The sequence below is a fragment of the Peromyscus eremicus genome, chromosome 3 (assembly GCF_949786415.1).
Source record: "Peromyscus eremicus chromosome 3, PerEre_H2_v1, whole genome shotgun sequence".
Classification (NCBI taxonomy): Eukaryota; Metazoa; Chordata; class Mammalia; order Rodentia; family Cricetidae; genus Peromyscus; species Peromyscus eremicus.
In genome coordinates, this window is record NC_081418.1 from 154,010,204 (window position 1) to 154,024,640 (window position 14,437).

The 14,437-nt window shown below is 45.3% G+C and overlaps 1 protein-coding gene across 1 annotated transcript in view; it reads right to left on the reverse strand.

Annotated features, from left to right (window-relative positions):
- Nucleotides 1-14,437, reverse strand: part of Itpr2 (inositol 1,4,5-trisphosphate receptor type 2) — a 429,229-nt gene that overhangs the window by 133,333 nt on the left and 281,459 nt on the right. The window contains exons 38-41 of the mRNA XM_059256359.1: nt 12,811-12,919; nt 11,955-12,142; nt 4,026-4,209; nt 2,413-2,669 (exon numbers count right to left, since the gene is read on the reverse strand). Coding sequence (XP_059112342.1) covers nt 2,413-2,669; nt 4,026-4,209; nt 11,955-12,142; nt 12,811-12,919 — 738 coding nt within the window. The remainder of the gene's footprint in view (nt 1-2,412; nt 2,670-4,025; nt 4,210-11,954; nt 12,143-12,810; nt 12,920-14,437) is intronic.

Sequence of the window (14,437 nt, forward strand, 5' to 3'; positions counted from 1 at the left end):
AAGGGAGAAAGGAAAAGACAAATAAAATGTTCAGGGGAGGGGTCCAACTTGCAAGTGAGCCATCCTGGGCGACCCTGCATCTTCCCTGTGCAGCAGCCACAGATCATGGCGTGGGGAACACAGAGGCCTACCAAGCTTTTCTGTCCCACATCTATGGATGATCCTAAATCTGTGCACATACACACAGGAGAGATTCACTGCCTGTTAGCACAGAAAGTGTCATAGCAAAAGCCGGAGCATTATCCCTGCCAGCGGGATGGGTTTGGGGTCTTAGGAAAAACCTCCATATGTACAGATAAGCATCGCCAAGCAACAAGTAATGTAGCAATACATGAAGTTACTAAACGGAACAGTCGAGACTCTATATAATGTGTACTCTCTTGGACAGAAGGTTTACATGCATAGATTAATATTTGTACATAGAATTTTCTAGAAGAAAACTTTCTGTTATTAGTGTACTTCCTCTGGGGAATAAGCTAAGGAGAGAAGAAGAGAGAAAAGGAGAGAGGGAGAAAGAGATTTCCTATTTTAATATACTTACAGATATCTATTTATTTATTTGAATTTATTTACTATTTGTCCTTCTTAGTGTCAAAGTAGTTTTCTATGGTATCTGAACCATACTTCCATGAATGACATAAAGTCAGACATTACATCACCTGCTCGGCAGTCTGTGACCTACACTACCAGGGTATATGAGTTAGAGCCAGCAAGTGGAACCCAGCAGTCTATGTCCACACTGTCAGGGTACATGGATTAGAATGAACAGGCAGCACACCCTACAGTCTGTGTTCACACTATCAGGTGAAGCACAGTCCTAATTAGTCTTATTAATAAAAACCTGGAGTCAGATATTGGGGTAAAGCTAAAAGATCAGAGAAGCAGAGCAGCAGCCACTAGAGACTTCTTACCTCTATGAATCCTCAGATTGAATGGGCTGAGATCCTGTCTCCACCAGACTTATATTCCTGTCTCCATCTCCCAGTTTGTACTGTGATTAAAGGCATAAGCCTTCCAAGTGCTGGGATCAAAGGCATGAGCCTCCAAAGTGCTGGGATCAAAGGCATGAGCCTCCCAAGTCCTGGGATTAAAGGTGTGAGCCACCACTGCCTGGTCTCTATGGTTAACTCGTGGCTAGCTCCACCCTCTGATCTCCAGGCAAGCTTATTTCTCAGAACATAAACAAAATATCATATAATTGGGCCAGGCGGTGGTGATGCATGCCTTTAATTCCAGCACTCGGGAGGCAGAGGCAGGCAGATCTCTGTGAGTTCGAGGCCAGCCTGGGCTACAGAGTGAGTTCCAGGAAAGGTGCAAAGCTACACAGAGAAACCCTGTCTGGAAAAACAAACCAACAAACAAACAGATATATCATATAATTGGGTGTGTGGGTTAGAGTGAGCAGGTGTCAGCACACACTGCAGAAGCTTGACCTAAGCTGCGGCAAGCTGGTCGACACGAGCCATGCTCCCCCATCATTCATTCCAGAGCTGTGGACAGTATTTTATCCGTCCTACCATCTCCTGCCTTTCAGATCCCTTGTGTTTTAGACAACAGTGAGCACAGCTCCTCACTCTGCCACTTTCTGTGTGGACAGACGTCCTTAGAACCAGATGACTTAGTGGAAATACAAGGTAGGAGATCCTAGGCAGGACCTACTGCAGAACCTCAGCCAGTTCACTGTAACTCATTAATAAAATCCTTTGTGAGCTATGCTAGCTAGTAGCATGGCTAAGCAGGCTGGCATGATAGGCGTGTGTCTTTCTTAGAAGCAGTCTGCCAATGGAAACTCTTCAGGTGAGCATTCTCACTCTCCCTCAGTCAGGACAATCAAGACAGCTCCTTGCAAGTGCCCTTGCTATGGTGGCACGGGCAACACATATAATAATGTCGGAGAGATAGTCAGAGATTTGAGGCAGCCCTAGTCCACCCATCTGACAGAGGAAATGGTAGTGGTGGAGATATTATGATGTGGGCTACATTAATTTGCAAAACAATTTTCACTATTACAAAAAATGCTTTATATTATTTTGTTTCTAATGAAACATAAAATATGTTCAATATTGGGCTAAACAACTATGGGGAAAGATATAAATACCAGAGTCTAAAACCATGAAAGCCAGATGAGATGAAGATGATCTTCCTGAACAAACACCACAGAGGAGAGTAGACAGGGTTCAGTGGTGCAAAGATGTGAGTTCTAAACCACAGGATGGCAAGTGTGAATTTGTTTGTTTTGTTTTTAATGGATAAACATCTTTCCTCTTGTTTTTCTTCCTTCCCATTTCAACAAGGCATTGCTGTCTTTGTTGACCATTTCTCCAGAATTCCCTCCTAAACTGCACATTAGTTTCACTTGGATTACCACAGCCGCAGGCTACAGAGCTCACCCATAGGGAGCAGAGGACACACCTGTAGCTCCCGGTTGTGATTCTCACACAGTAACTGCAGGAACCTGAGGATGGGCCGCATGATGGTGATGGCGGGGCTCATGGTAACTTCCTCTGCGGACTTTTCCTCTGCACTTCCTGCTTCCGGTCCGGGGCACATCATGTCTATTTCCGGGTCCATTTCTCTTCTGTACACACAGTATGCTTTGGACGTGGCTGAAGAAGCCTCTGTCAGCTGCCCTTTCATTCCCTCTTTCAGATGAAGTGATGAATCTCTCACTGAAAAGCAAGCAGTAGTTGCATTTCTGAAGTAATTTTTTTTAACTAAAGGAAAATAAAAACTCCACAATAGGGATCCAAATTTTCCCACAGCTGAATTTTAAAATTACCTAACAAGAGGCCCAATAATTTCCTGAAAGGGATTTGATTAACAACCAAAAAGTTAACACAGTGATCAGAAGCAAAGGTCTTAATACTCAGCCAATTTCAGAATTTTCTGATATATAAACGTATATCGCAAAGACACATAAGAATGGGCACAAACATGTACAAATGACTTTACGAGTATATATTGAAGGGCCGGAGAGGTGCTGTCTTATTGCTTTTCTATTCCTGTGGTAAAACACTATGAACAAAAGCAACTTGGGGAAAAAAGGGTTTATTTCATATTGTGATAGATATATCACAAGATTATAGATAGATAGATAGATAGATAGATAGATAGATAGATAGATAGATAGATAGATAGATCACAGTCTATCACTAAAGGGAATTAGGGCAGAACCCTGGAGGCAGGAACTGAAGCAGAGGCCATGGAGGAGTTCTGCTCACTGGCTTGCTCCTCCTCACTTGATCAGCCTGCTTTCTTATTGACCCACCTGCCCAGGAGAGGCACTATACACAGTGGGCTGGGCTTTCCCACATCAATCATTAATCAAGAAAATGCCTCACAGACATGCCTATAGGTCATCTTATGGAGGCATTTTCTCAACTAAGATTCCCTCTTCCCAGTTATGTCTAGCTATGTGTTAAGTTCACAAAAAACAACCAGGACAGATAGCTTAGCAGTTAAGAACCCTTGCTGCTCCACCAGAGGACTGAGTCAGTTCCCAGCACCCACAAAGGCTGCCCATAGCCTCCTATAGATTCAGCTTCAGGGATCCGACACTCTTTCTAGTCTCTGTGGACACCCCCACACATGTGACACACACAGAAAGAACAAGAATTGTCAAGAAACACATGTGTGTGCACACACCTAAGAATTTCTATAGATCTCATGGAAAAAAATGATAACCTCTCCACAGTTTGTATTTAACTGGCAATATCTTGGTTATTCAAACACAAACACTTTTATAAATTCTGTCCTCACAAAGTTTGGGCTGGTCTTCTTTGCTGCACAGAACAAGAACATCAAAGTCTTTTATGTTGCCCGGTGTCTCCACATCAATTAAACTCCATCTTAGTTTGGCCTGTAGAGTTATTCCAGGGTCAAGCCCTTGATGAAAATCCTCCATAGATGGAAGTCCACACTGGAAACACTGGGAATAATTAAACCCCCAAAGCTACATGAGATTTAAATACTTCGTTACGTTCTTCTTGCATGCCGCTCTCCCAGGTACTCAGGAAGCTCCTCACCTCTCATCCTTGGGCCCGAGGCCATGAGGTCATTGTCATCGTCCCTCTTTTTGCTCCCTAAGTCGATGGTGTTGACAGTCACTGTGGATCTGATCTCTTTCTGAGCAGCCTTCATCCGGTCATAAAGGACTTTGAAGAATTTTTCTGACTTTTTCTGTTCATGCAATTGCTGGTAAAAAGAATACTGCAGAGAAAGCATAGTTTAAAATATCAACCGCCAAGGCAAGAAAAATAGTGCTTTATCCTGAGATAAACACAGGCCTTACAGATAAAAGCACAGTGTGCTGCCTTTTATTATTCCACAAATGGACAGGCTTTCAGTGTATCATTCCACTTAACATGTACTAATAACACATTATTATATTAATAATAACAGCTAGTATTTACCTAGCATCTTCCACTAAATTCTAACATATTTTATATTATATTTGATATATCCTCCTGCATGTGTTTTTTTAAATTATGAGTGTAGTAAGTTGTCATAAGTAAATAATTCTTTTAGTCTAATATTGCTATAAATCTGTGCATTGATTCAACACACATTTATTGAAAGCCTACTATGCATAGGGTCCTATATTGTTGCTACAGACAAAACAAAAAGAGAAAATTGCCAGACTCCTACCCACATGAGTTTGCCACCCAAAGTGAAACATGGTCACTCACTTACGACTATCCTGTATAAATAAGGGCTCCCTGTTCGGTGACAAAGTTATTTTTCTTGTATCTAACTGATAGAACATTAAAATTAGGATGTGTTACCATGACAACCCCACTCATGGGAACCCTCTGGTAAATAGGTATTAAGTTGTTTTGCTACTTCATAAATAGTGATTCTTTACATGTAGTTTAGGGGGAAATCGACTGAAAATAAACTGTAGTTTATCATCAATAATGATGCAGAAAGAATGTGGTAAGATGTACCTTAGTGAGATGGGGAAATACTGAGTGCCTTAGTGAGAAGTGAGAAGTGAGATGCATCTTAGTGAGACAGTGAGATGCATCTTAGTGAGACAGTGAGATGCATCTTAGTGAGACAGTGAGATGCATCTTAGTGAGAAGTGAGATGCATCTTAGTGAGACAGTGAGATGCATCTTAGTGAGACAGTGAGATGCATCTTAGTGAGACAGTGAGATGTACCTTAGTGATACAGGGAAATACTGGCTTGTGGTTACCAGTTACTGTCTGCTTAGCAACTTTATGTAAGAATTCAGAAGTGAAAGGAGATGGAGGAAGGATGTACTCCAGAAGAGATGTACCTGATCAAGTGGAACCAGCCACATCCCCAAATAAAATCTGAGCAGGCAGGCTGGGGTTTCTGACAGCGGCTGACGTGTTTTCCTAAAGGAATGCCTGGATCAGGCCCGACTCCAGGCGACACTCATGCCTGATTTCGTTTCTTACACGTGCAGCATCTACACACAGTGAGCTTTACATATCCTTCAGTGTCAGCTACATGTCTGTTAGGAGACGCTCCTGAACAGAGGGCTAGCAACCTCTTTACAGGAGCAGGACAAAAACCCACCGTAACCATGGCAACTACACTGAACCAGCCCAGCTGGTCCCGATGGCTTGCAGGATAAATGCAGCATCCACAGACCTTTATGGTCCCACAAATTAAGCGGATGTTTGAGCTCTAATCTTTTTAATATAGCATGGCTGGAAGGTGAAAGGGTGACTGTAACACACGAGAAAGCTGCAGTCATGTCCCAGCTCTGTGAATTCAAAGCTTGACAGTAAGGGGTCCATTCACACCCACCCTCCCAGATTCGTTCAACCCTTGTGATGAGTATGGTTTTCTCATTCCATGCACATGGTATTGATTGAAAAATGAGATGTTGTGAGGCAGAGGGACTTGCCACATATTATATAACCCATATGCTGTAGCACTAAATGTAGATTATTTATATAAATGATACTTTCTACAAACCAGTGCTCTACAGAATGGTGTTGGGTAGGTGATGACCAAATTATGTTCCACGGGTTAATCAGATGGCACAGCATCTACCCAAAGATGCCACATTATGGACAACAAGGAGTGACAAAGGAAATGCTCAAGGCTCTTTGCTGGACAAAAAACAAAGGACAAATAGTGTTACAGGGGGAAAATCTGCCCTATGGAGGAGAAGAAAATCAGAGGAATGGAGAGAGGAGGGGAAGTAATGGAGTGAAGCCTAGTGCTTTAACTTCCTTTCCAGTTTCTATGAGAAATCACTCTGTCAAAAACAACTTAGGGAGACAGAGCTCATTCACACACAGTTCTAGGTTAAAGTCGACCACAGGAAGGAAGTCGCAGAAGCAGGAGCTTCAGGAAATTGGACACAGCACATCCATAATCAGTAATGAATGTAAGTACGCTTGTGCTCTGTCTGCCTTCTCTATTCTTACATGGTTCAGGATCCCCTGCCTAGGGAATGGTGTCACCCACAGTGTGCAGGTCCTCCCACTGAACCAGCACAATCAAGACAATGCCCCCACAGGCATATCTACAAGTCAACCTCATCTAGATCAATCCTCATTGAGACTCTCTTCCCAGGTGATTCTGGATTATGTCAAGTTGACATAATCTCAGCTATCCCACTGAGAAAGACAAAGGCTCACATGTGGTGGTCAGTCCCTGTCACTTCCTGGGTCTAAGAATATAGAAGGTTATCTCTGGGAAGGAGATATTCATTGTGAGTAGAGGGTACAGAATCTGGAGCCAGGCAGCATGAACTCAAATCCCAGCTCTGTCTCTATATAATCAAGGGAGCTTAGATCTGCCTGCTTCTTCTTTGGTAATCTAGGATAATACATATTATATCTCAGGCTGTGGGGATTAGCCAAATTCGTGTATGTATGAATGGTCCCTAATACTCAATAGCCTTTATGTTATATTTTATTTCTTTTTCTTTTTGAGACAGGGTCTTACTCAATGGCCCAGGTCAGCCTCAAGTGATCTCTCTGGTTTATCCTCCAGAATCCTGGGATTATAAGTGTGACCCACAATACCTAGCTTTTATTTCTCTCGTTATTAGTATTTGAAGTTATAATTTCTTCTATCTGCCTCCACTAATCCATGTCTGGTAAGGCATATTGGGTGCAGGAAGTACTCATGTAGTAAGGAAGAGATTCACTCTGGTCAGAATAACCAGGGCAGGGCAGCTCAGATAACCCATGAACTAAATCCTGGGACTAACGGGAAACTAAGGATATTAAACTCAGGGCTGGAGAATGGCTCAGTGGTTAGGAGCACCTAAGTTCAGGTCTCAGCCCCACATGAAGGCTTACACCCTCTATAACTCTAGCTTCATGGGATCCAAGTTCCTCTTCTGGCCTCCACAGGCACTGCACGTATGATACACTTACATACGTTCAGGCACTCAACATACACACACAAAAAAAAATCTTTTTAAAAATGTAAAGTTCCTATGAGATTGGTAGGAGTCTAGGGGGTGAGTTTTGTGAATGGGACATGTCCCCGTAAGCTTGTGCATTGGCACGCTTGGTCCCCAGCCAGTGGCACTGTTTGTACAGTTATGGAACTCTCAGAATCTGAAGAGAAAGTATGTCATGAGGTCGGGGACTTTGAGGGTCCGTAGCCCCACCACACTCCCAGTTTGCTGTCTATGTTTCCTTTGTGTGGACGGAGATGCTCGCTGAGCTTCCCGCTCCAGCCACCTGCTGCTGTACCTCTCCAGCTATCAAGAACTCTCCCTCAGGAGCCACAAGCAAAACATCTCTGGCTTCCATGAGCTGCTTTGGTTGTGGTGTTTCATCACAGTGGCGAACAGCAACCAACACGGGGGGGGGGGGGGGCACGTCTGGGTCACTCAAGGGGGGACAGACTCAGCTCTTCTGATCTAGACCTCTTAAGGCCACAGCACACAGCTGACAACTGGGGCATCATGACGTACCTAAATCAGAAACCTAAACAGCAGAACCCAGAAAGTGAGGTTTTTAACCCACAAGAGGATTCTTATGCACAGATTTGTATAAATGCTGTTTCTTTAACAGATAACTGTGATTCTGGTTTTCTTCTTTTTTCTGCATGAGAGATTGAACCAACGGCCTCAGAAATGCCACACACATGCTTACTACTGAGCTACACCCCAGCTGTCCTTTTACTTTTAAATTTGTGACCTGCTTTCATTAAGTTCACTAGACCAGCCTTGAGCTTGCTCCATAGTTCAGTTGTCCTTGAACTTGTGGTCCTCCAACCTCAGCTGCCTAAGTGGCTGGGATTACAGGTTTGTATCACCAGCCAGAGAGAGAAAGAGAGAGAGAGGGAGAGGGAGAGGGAGAGGGAGAGGCGTGATGTGTGGTGTGTGTGATATGTGTGTGTGGTGTGGTGTGTGTGGTGTGTAGTGTGTGTGATGTATGTGTGTAATGTATGTGTGGTGTGGTGTGTGTGTAGTGTAGTGTGTGTGTAATGTGTGTGGTGTGGGGTGTTGTGTGGTGTGGTGTGTGTGGTATGTAGTGTGTGTGATGTGTGTGTGTAGTGTATGTGTGGTGTGGTGTGTGTGTAGTGTAGTGTGTGTGTAATGTGTGTGGTGTGGGGTGGTGTGGGGTGTTGTGTGGTGTGGTGTGTGTGGTATGTAGTGTGTGTGATATGTGTGTGTAGTGTATGTGTGGTGTGGTGTGTGTGTAGTGTGTAGTGTGTGTAATGTGTGTGGTGTGTGTGTGTGGTATGGGGTGTGTGTAGTATGTAGTGTGTGTAATGTGTGTGTAGTATGTAGTGTGTGTGATGTGTGTGTGGTGTGTGTGTGGTGTGTGATGCGTGTGTGTGGTATGTGGTGTGTACTGTGTGTAATATGTGTGTGTAGTGTGGGGGGGGTGGTATGCACTGAACAGCTATAAAGGAATATGAAAATAAAAAATAGGCTATCACCCCCGACTCACATTGGAAAATGTCAAAAACCAACTGGAGAGACATGATATAAAACAGATAGTAAAATAAAGGGACACAGAGAAGACACCAAGTGAGAAACAGTTGCAGTGAGGCTCACCAGGAAGCAGGTGCCACATGCCCAGCTGGAAGAAAAGGCAAGACCCATCTGCTGTGGGATGTATGGCAAATGTGTTGCTAATTAATCAATAAAACATTGATTGGCCGTTGGCTAGGCAGGAAGTATAGGTGGGGCAAGGAGGAGAATAAAGCTGGGAAGTGGAAGGCTGAGTCAGAGAGACACTGCCAGCCGCCACGATGACAAACAGCATGGGAAGATACCGGTAAGCCACGAGCCATGTGGCAAGGTATAGATTAAAGGAAATGGATTAATTTAAGCTATAAGAACAGTTAGCAAGAAGCCTGCCACGGCCATACAGTTTGAAAGCAACATAAGTCTCTGTGTTTACTTGGTCGGGTCTGAGAGGCTGTGGGACTGGCAGGTGAAAGAGATTTGCCCTGACTGTGGGCCAGGCAGGAAAACTCCAGCTACACCCATCGCTCATAAACATACCCACCACTGAATAGTTACTGGGCATTAGAGGGTTCCAAACCCAAACAGCACAGCAATGAAGATGTGCTCCAAACCTTCAGGGGTGTTTACTTTACTAGATGGAATCTGGGGCACACCTGGAGAGGCACCGTGACATGATAGAAACACTCCCCAGAGCACTAGAAGTCACAGCAAGGTCCTGCAGCAACTAGCAGTCAGTTCTGCCCAATGGGACAAGGGGCCGAAAACTATTCTAAGAGGAGCCATTGAGCTGAGCCCTGGGAGAGAAGACAGTAGCAGGAGAAGTGACATGATATACCGGGGGGCTACAAAGAGAAACAGCAAGGAGGAGACAGATGGAATGAGAGAGACGCTGGAGCACATGAAGGACCTGCAGCAGGAAGAGTTCGTGAGCTCTCAGGGAGTCTGACTTCACTGGGAGGAACGATCTGAACCGGGTCTAACTGTTATAATACGTGTCACTGGAGGCAACAGAGGGACTGTTAGAGGGAAGGCCAAATGGAAGCTGGAAAACATGGTCACAAGAGTGAAGGATGCGATGAAGGTCTGAGAAGTGGACACTGACGTGCTAGGGGAGAGAGATATTCGAAGGGCAGAATCACCCAGATTTGTCATCAAGGGGTGACCAGCAAGGAGACAGGATGGTCAGCCATGGTCAAAAATGACTTTTACTCAGACAACCAGAAGGCACGGCGCCAGTCTCGGGGAGAAGAGGAGCCCTCACATGGGGCTGGAAGAGAAGCTGGGGCTGGGGGAGTTCCAGGATCCAGGTAGTAAAGGCTCCAGAAGAACAAAAACCTTCCCAGTGATCAATGCCTCAGAAACATGAGGCAAACAGACTAAAGGTTAGATCTAGGGAGTGAAGTGCTGGCACTTAAAAGTGGAGCCTGCAGCTCTCCTGGAGCTAGCTGGCACGGTCAGCTTCCACATGAGGATGAAGGGTGATGCCCTGGGACGACCCTCTATGGTTCAGGTAAATCTAGAAAGTGCGGTTGCTAGAGATGCCAGTTCAAGGCCAATGCATACTTGCGTCACACTGGTACCTTTTTGGCTACCCCTCAGCCTTTGTTCCTAAAGCCCTGCTACCAGATAGGTCTTTCACACAACAAAGCTCCTGATGCTAAATGTCCGTGATGACAAGGTAAAGCGAATTACCCCAGTTCTGAATCTGACAGAGCTTCTGTCTGCCTGCCGTTTACAGGGCCAACAGGTTTGAGAATTTCTAGCCAGCTAGAGCTATGCATTGTCTTTGTGGCTTAGGAAAGTATAGGAAGATCGGGTTACTGAGTAGTGAGCCAGGAAGCTCAGAAGTGCTCTCTGGGAAGTTTCCAGGGCTCAGGCTCATACAGCACACTGTTAGGTGCGGAGGATCCAAGGAAACCTGGCAGGGGTCTCCAAGGGACAGGAGTGCTGGCTGGACAGGGTCAGATTCTTGGTGTGCATGTGAGCACAGCACCCACTTCCATGTGGAGCACGTGAGCACAGCACCCACTTCCATGTGGAGCAATGAGCACAGCACCCACTTTCATGTGGAGCATGTGAGCACAGCACCCACTTCCATGTGGAGCACGTGAGCACAGCGCCCTTTACCATGTGGAGCACATGAGCACAGCACCCACTTCCATGTGGAGCAATGAGCACAGCACCCATTGCACAGTAGAGCACCTGAGCACAGTGCCACTGCCACTGTGGAGCACGTGAGCACAGCGCCCTCTGCCATGTGGAGCACGTGAGCACAGTGCCCTCTGCCATGTGGAGCAATGAGCACAGCGCCCTCTACCATGTGGAGCAATGAGCACAGCACCCACTTCCAAGTGGAGTGGCTCCTGCCGCAGAATGAGCTCCAAAGGAAGTTCTGTTTAGAGTAAGTAGGAAGCCCTATCATTATTCCAACAGCAAATTAATAAATTTATGAGGGAAACGTGATTTGTGAGGTGTTGTATTTTGTTTGAGCCAATAAGGAGAAGCTAAAAGAATAGTCTCCCTTGGTTTCTTTAACAGGTGAATAAGAAACCGGATAGACTGTAGGAGTCAGAGGTCAGGGAGGACCGGAGCAAAAGCAGGAACACAGCATCACAAACTCACAGCTGCTGTGGCTGCCAGCACTATCAAGCCGTGAAGGCTCCAGCATGGAGTGGGAGGAGCTTGTGAGCCCTCAACCCTGGCTGGGGATCTACAGATGTGTCCTGGCTGCTGGGGCAGGAAGAGTCCGTTTTCTATAGGGAGGTGGCTCCCGGTAGTTAACCAAGCTCCAGAAGATGACTGCACACGGGTACATGGGCAGCAGAAACTGGCACCCAAAGTTTATGGGGATGGTAGGGGAGAAGACACAAAGTTGGGGGGCAGCAGGGAGGTGGATATGTGAAGAGTTAGAGAGGAGTGGAGAGGGGAAAACGTAAACAAAATAAATTGTATGAAATTCTCAAAAACAAAAATATTCTTTAAAAACTAGAAATGACAACCCGAACACCACTAGTGATAGACAAGTACCTGTGTTTGCGTGTTTCCTCCTTCCAGCAAGGCGATGCCAAGCAAAATGCCTTCGGAAAAAATCCTGTCATTTTTGGTGTTCACTATGACATCGATGACAAGTTCGGATGCTCCTTCTTTGTCCAGCAGACACTGGATATCGGACATTGAAATCCCCATCTTATCTGAGTCCTGTCCAGAGAAGCCTCCTGTGGTCAGGGGAAAAAATAAAACAAACCCCCAGCAAATCGCCTTCATCACGGACATCCTTTTATAGCAGCAAATAGTGTTTTCAAGTACTTAAACCATAACGACATGTGCCACAGGGAAGTTCAGTTACAAATATAAAAAATATATAAAGACAAAAATCTTAAAGAAATGTCTGGCATGTAAGTCAATGTCACTAACTGTTTTTCTTCAAGTACTCTGGAAAGAGCTGGAGAGAGGGCTCAGCAGTTAAGGGCACTGGCTGCTCTTGCAGAGGACCTGGGCTTGATTCCAGCACCCACACGGTGGCTCACCGTCACTGTAACTCCAGTTCTGGGGAATCGAACGCTCGACAAGCACACATGTGTACAGACACATGTGCAAGCACTCACACGTGTGTGTAAGATAAAGATAAATAAATCTTTAGAAAAGTACTCTACAAATGTTATCCTTAATGTGTGCACACAGAAACTATAACAAACTATCCAGAGTCAAAGGCAAAATGCACTATAATTCTCAAACCCGTGGACTCAAGAACCCCAGACTACACAAAGGCTTTCACTGGTGTTTTAAGTGACTATTTTACACTGGCGTCACTTAAGTAAGGCGGGAGAGCAGCGCTGCTGTGAAGATGTGCCGTGAACCTGAAACGGGGACGATGAGCACCTACCTCCCACTTGTGCAGTCTTGGCGTAGGCCCCGGACAGAGGTCCGTTCGCACCAACGCCATGGTCACCTTTGAAGTACCGATTCAGAAGGATTCTCCGGAGTATGCTACCCTGGAAGAGGAGAGCTGTCATCATTTTTAAAAATAGAAGTAAAGAATGTCAACATGCTAAATGCAAATATATCTGAAGTAAAAACGTGAGAAAAATAATTTTATGCCAAATCAGTATTTTTGAGGGAAAATTGCAAAGGTTCCCAGTAACAGTAATAAGTTTGCTTTTTATAACAGTGAACTGAGTGGTCATGAGGCTCCTGCATGCACTGTGGAGATGTCTCCTCATCCCTGAACCCATCAAACTGTGCACACTAAACACATACTGACCAGAGAGCTGTGGGGCTGGCTCAGTGGGTAAAGGAGCTTGCCACCAAGGCTGGAGACCTGAGTTCAATCCCTGGGATGTACTTGGTAGAAGGAGAAACCTGACTCTTGCAAGCTGTCTTCTGACTTCCACATACATGCTGTAGCATGCACATGCACACACACAATAAATAAATAATGTAAACCATACATATGTATGCATGCATGCATGCATGTATTATGCACATACACTTTTATATGTAGAGGCCAAGGAGATGGCTTAATGGGTGAGCACACTTGAAGCTAAGCCTGGCAACCTGAGCTTGATCCCTGGGACACACCTAGTAAAAGGAGAGAATTGACTCCTATACACATGTGGTGTGCCATGCACATGACCCCCACACTCACACATGCACACATTAAATCAATGTAATAATCATAAATTTGCTCAATGGGAAAAGCTGGAGTCTTAGTGTTGAGCAGAACACTGGTAGCACCTAGAGAAGACAGCAAACACCCTGAGGCCTGGAGAGTGAGGCCTTGTGGGGGCTGAGCACAGAGACCTGGGGAAGAGCTGGTATACAGCTGGTGCTCCAACAACCCACAGAGACCTGGGAAAGAGCTGGTATACAGCTGGTGCTCAAACAACTCCCAGAGATGTGAGAGAGAGCTGGTATACAGCTGGTGCTCCAATGACCCACAGAGACCTGGGAAAGAGCTGGTACACAGCTGGTGCTCCAATGACCCACAGAGACCTGGGAAAGAGCTGGTATACAGCTGGTGCTCCAACAACCCACAGAGACCTGGGAAAGAGCAGGTATACAGCTGGTGCTCCAATGACCCACAGAGACCTGGGAAAGAGCTGGTATACAGCTGGTGCTCCAACAACTAAACATGACAAAATAAAGTGAGTTCTGTTCAGACTCTGAGACTGGGTTTTATTCTAAAGAAAAGGACAGTATATTCTTTATAAATCAACTTCTAAAACTCCTGTCTTCCACACTTTAAAACAAGGAGGAAGTGGCAGGGACGCAAACAGGGAAGGAGGAGGAGAAAAACAAAATACCGTGTTTCTCTTACATAGGGGATCTAGAATCAAATATACACGTGTATGCACACGCATGTATGTGTGACAGGAACACAGATGAGGAACTATTAGGGGATGAGAGGACCTGTGTGAGGAGGCAGTAGGGAAGAGGGGAGAGTAGTGTGTGGGGTACGAACAAAGGAGAATAATAAATGCACATCAAATGTCCCGTGAAAGCCATTGTAG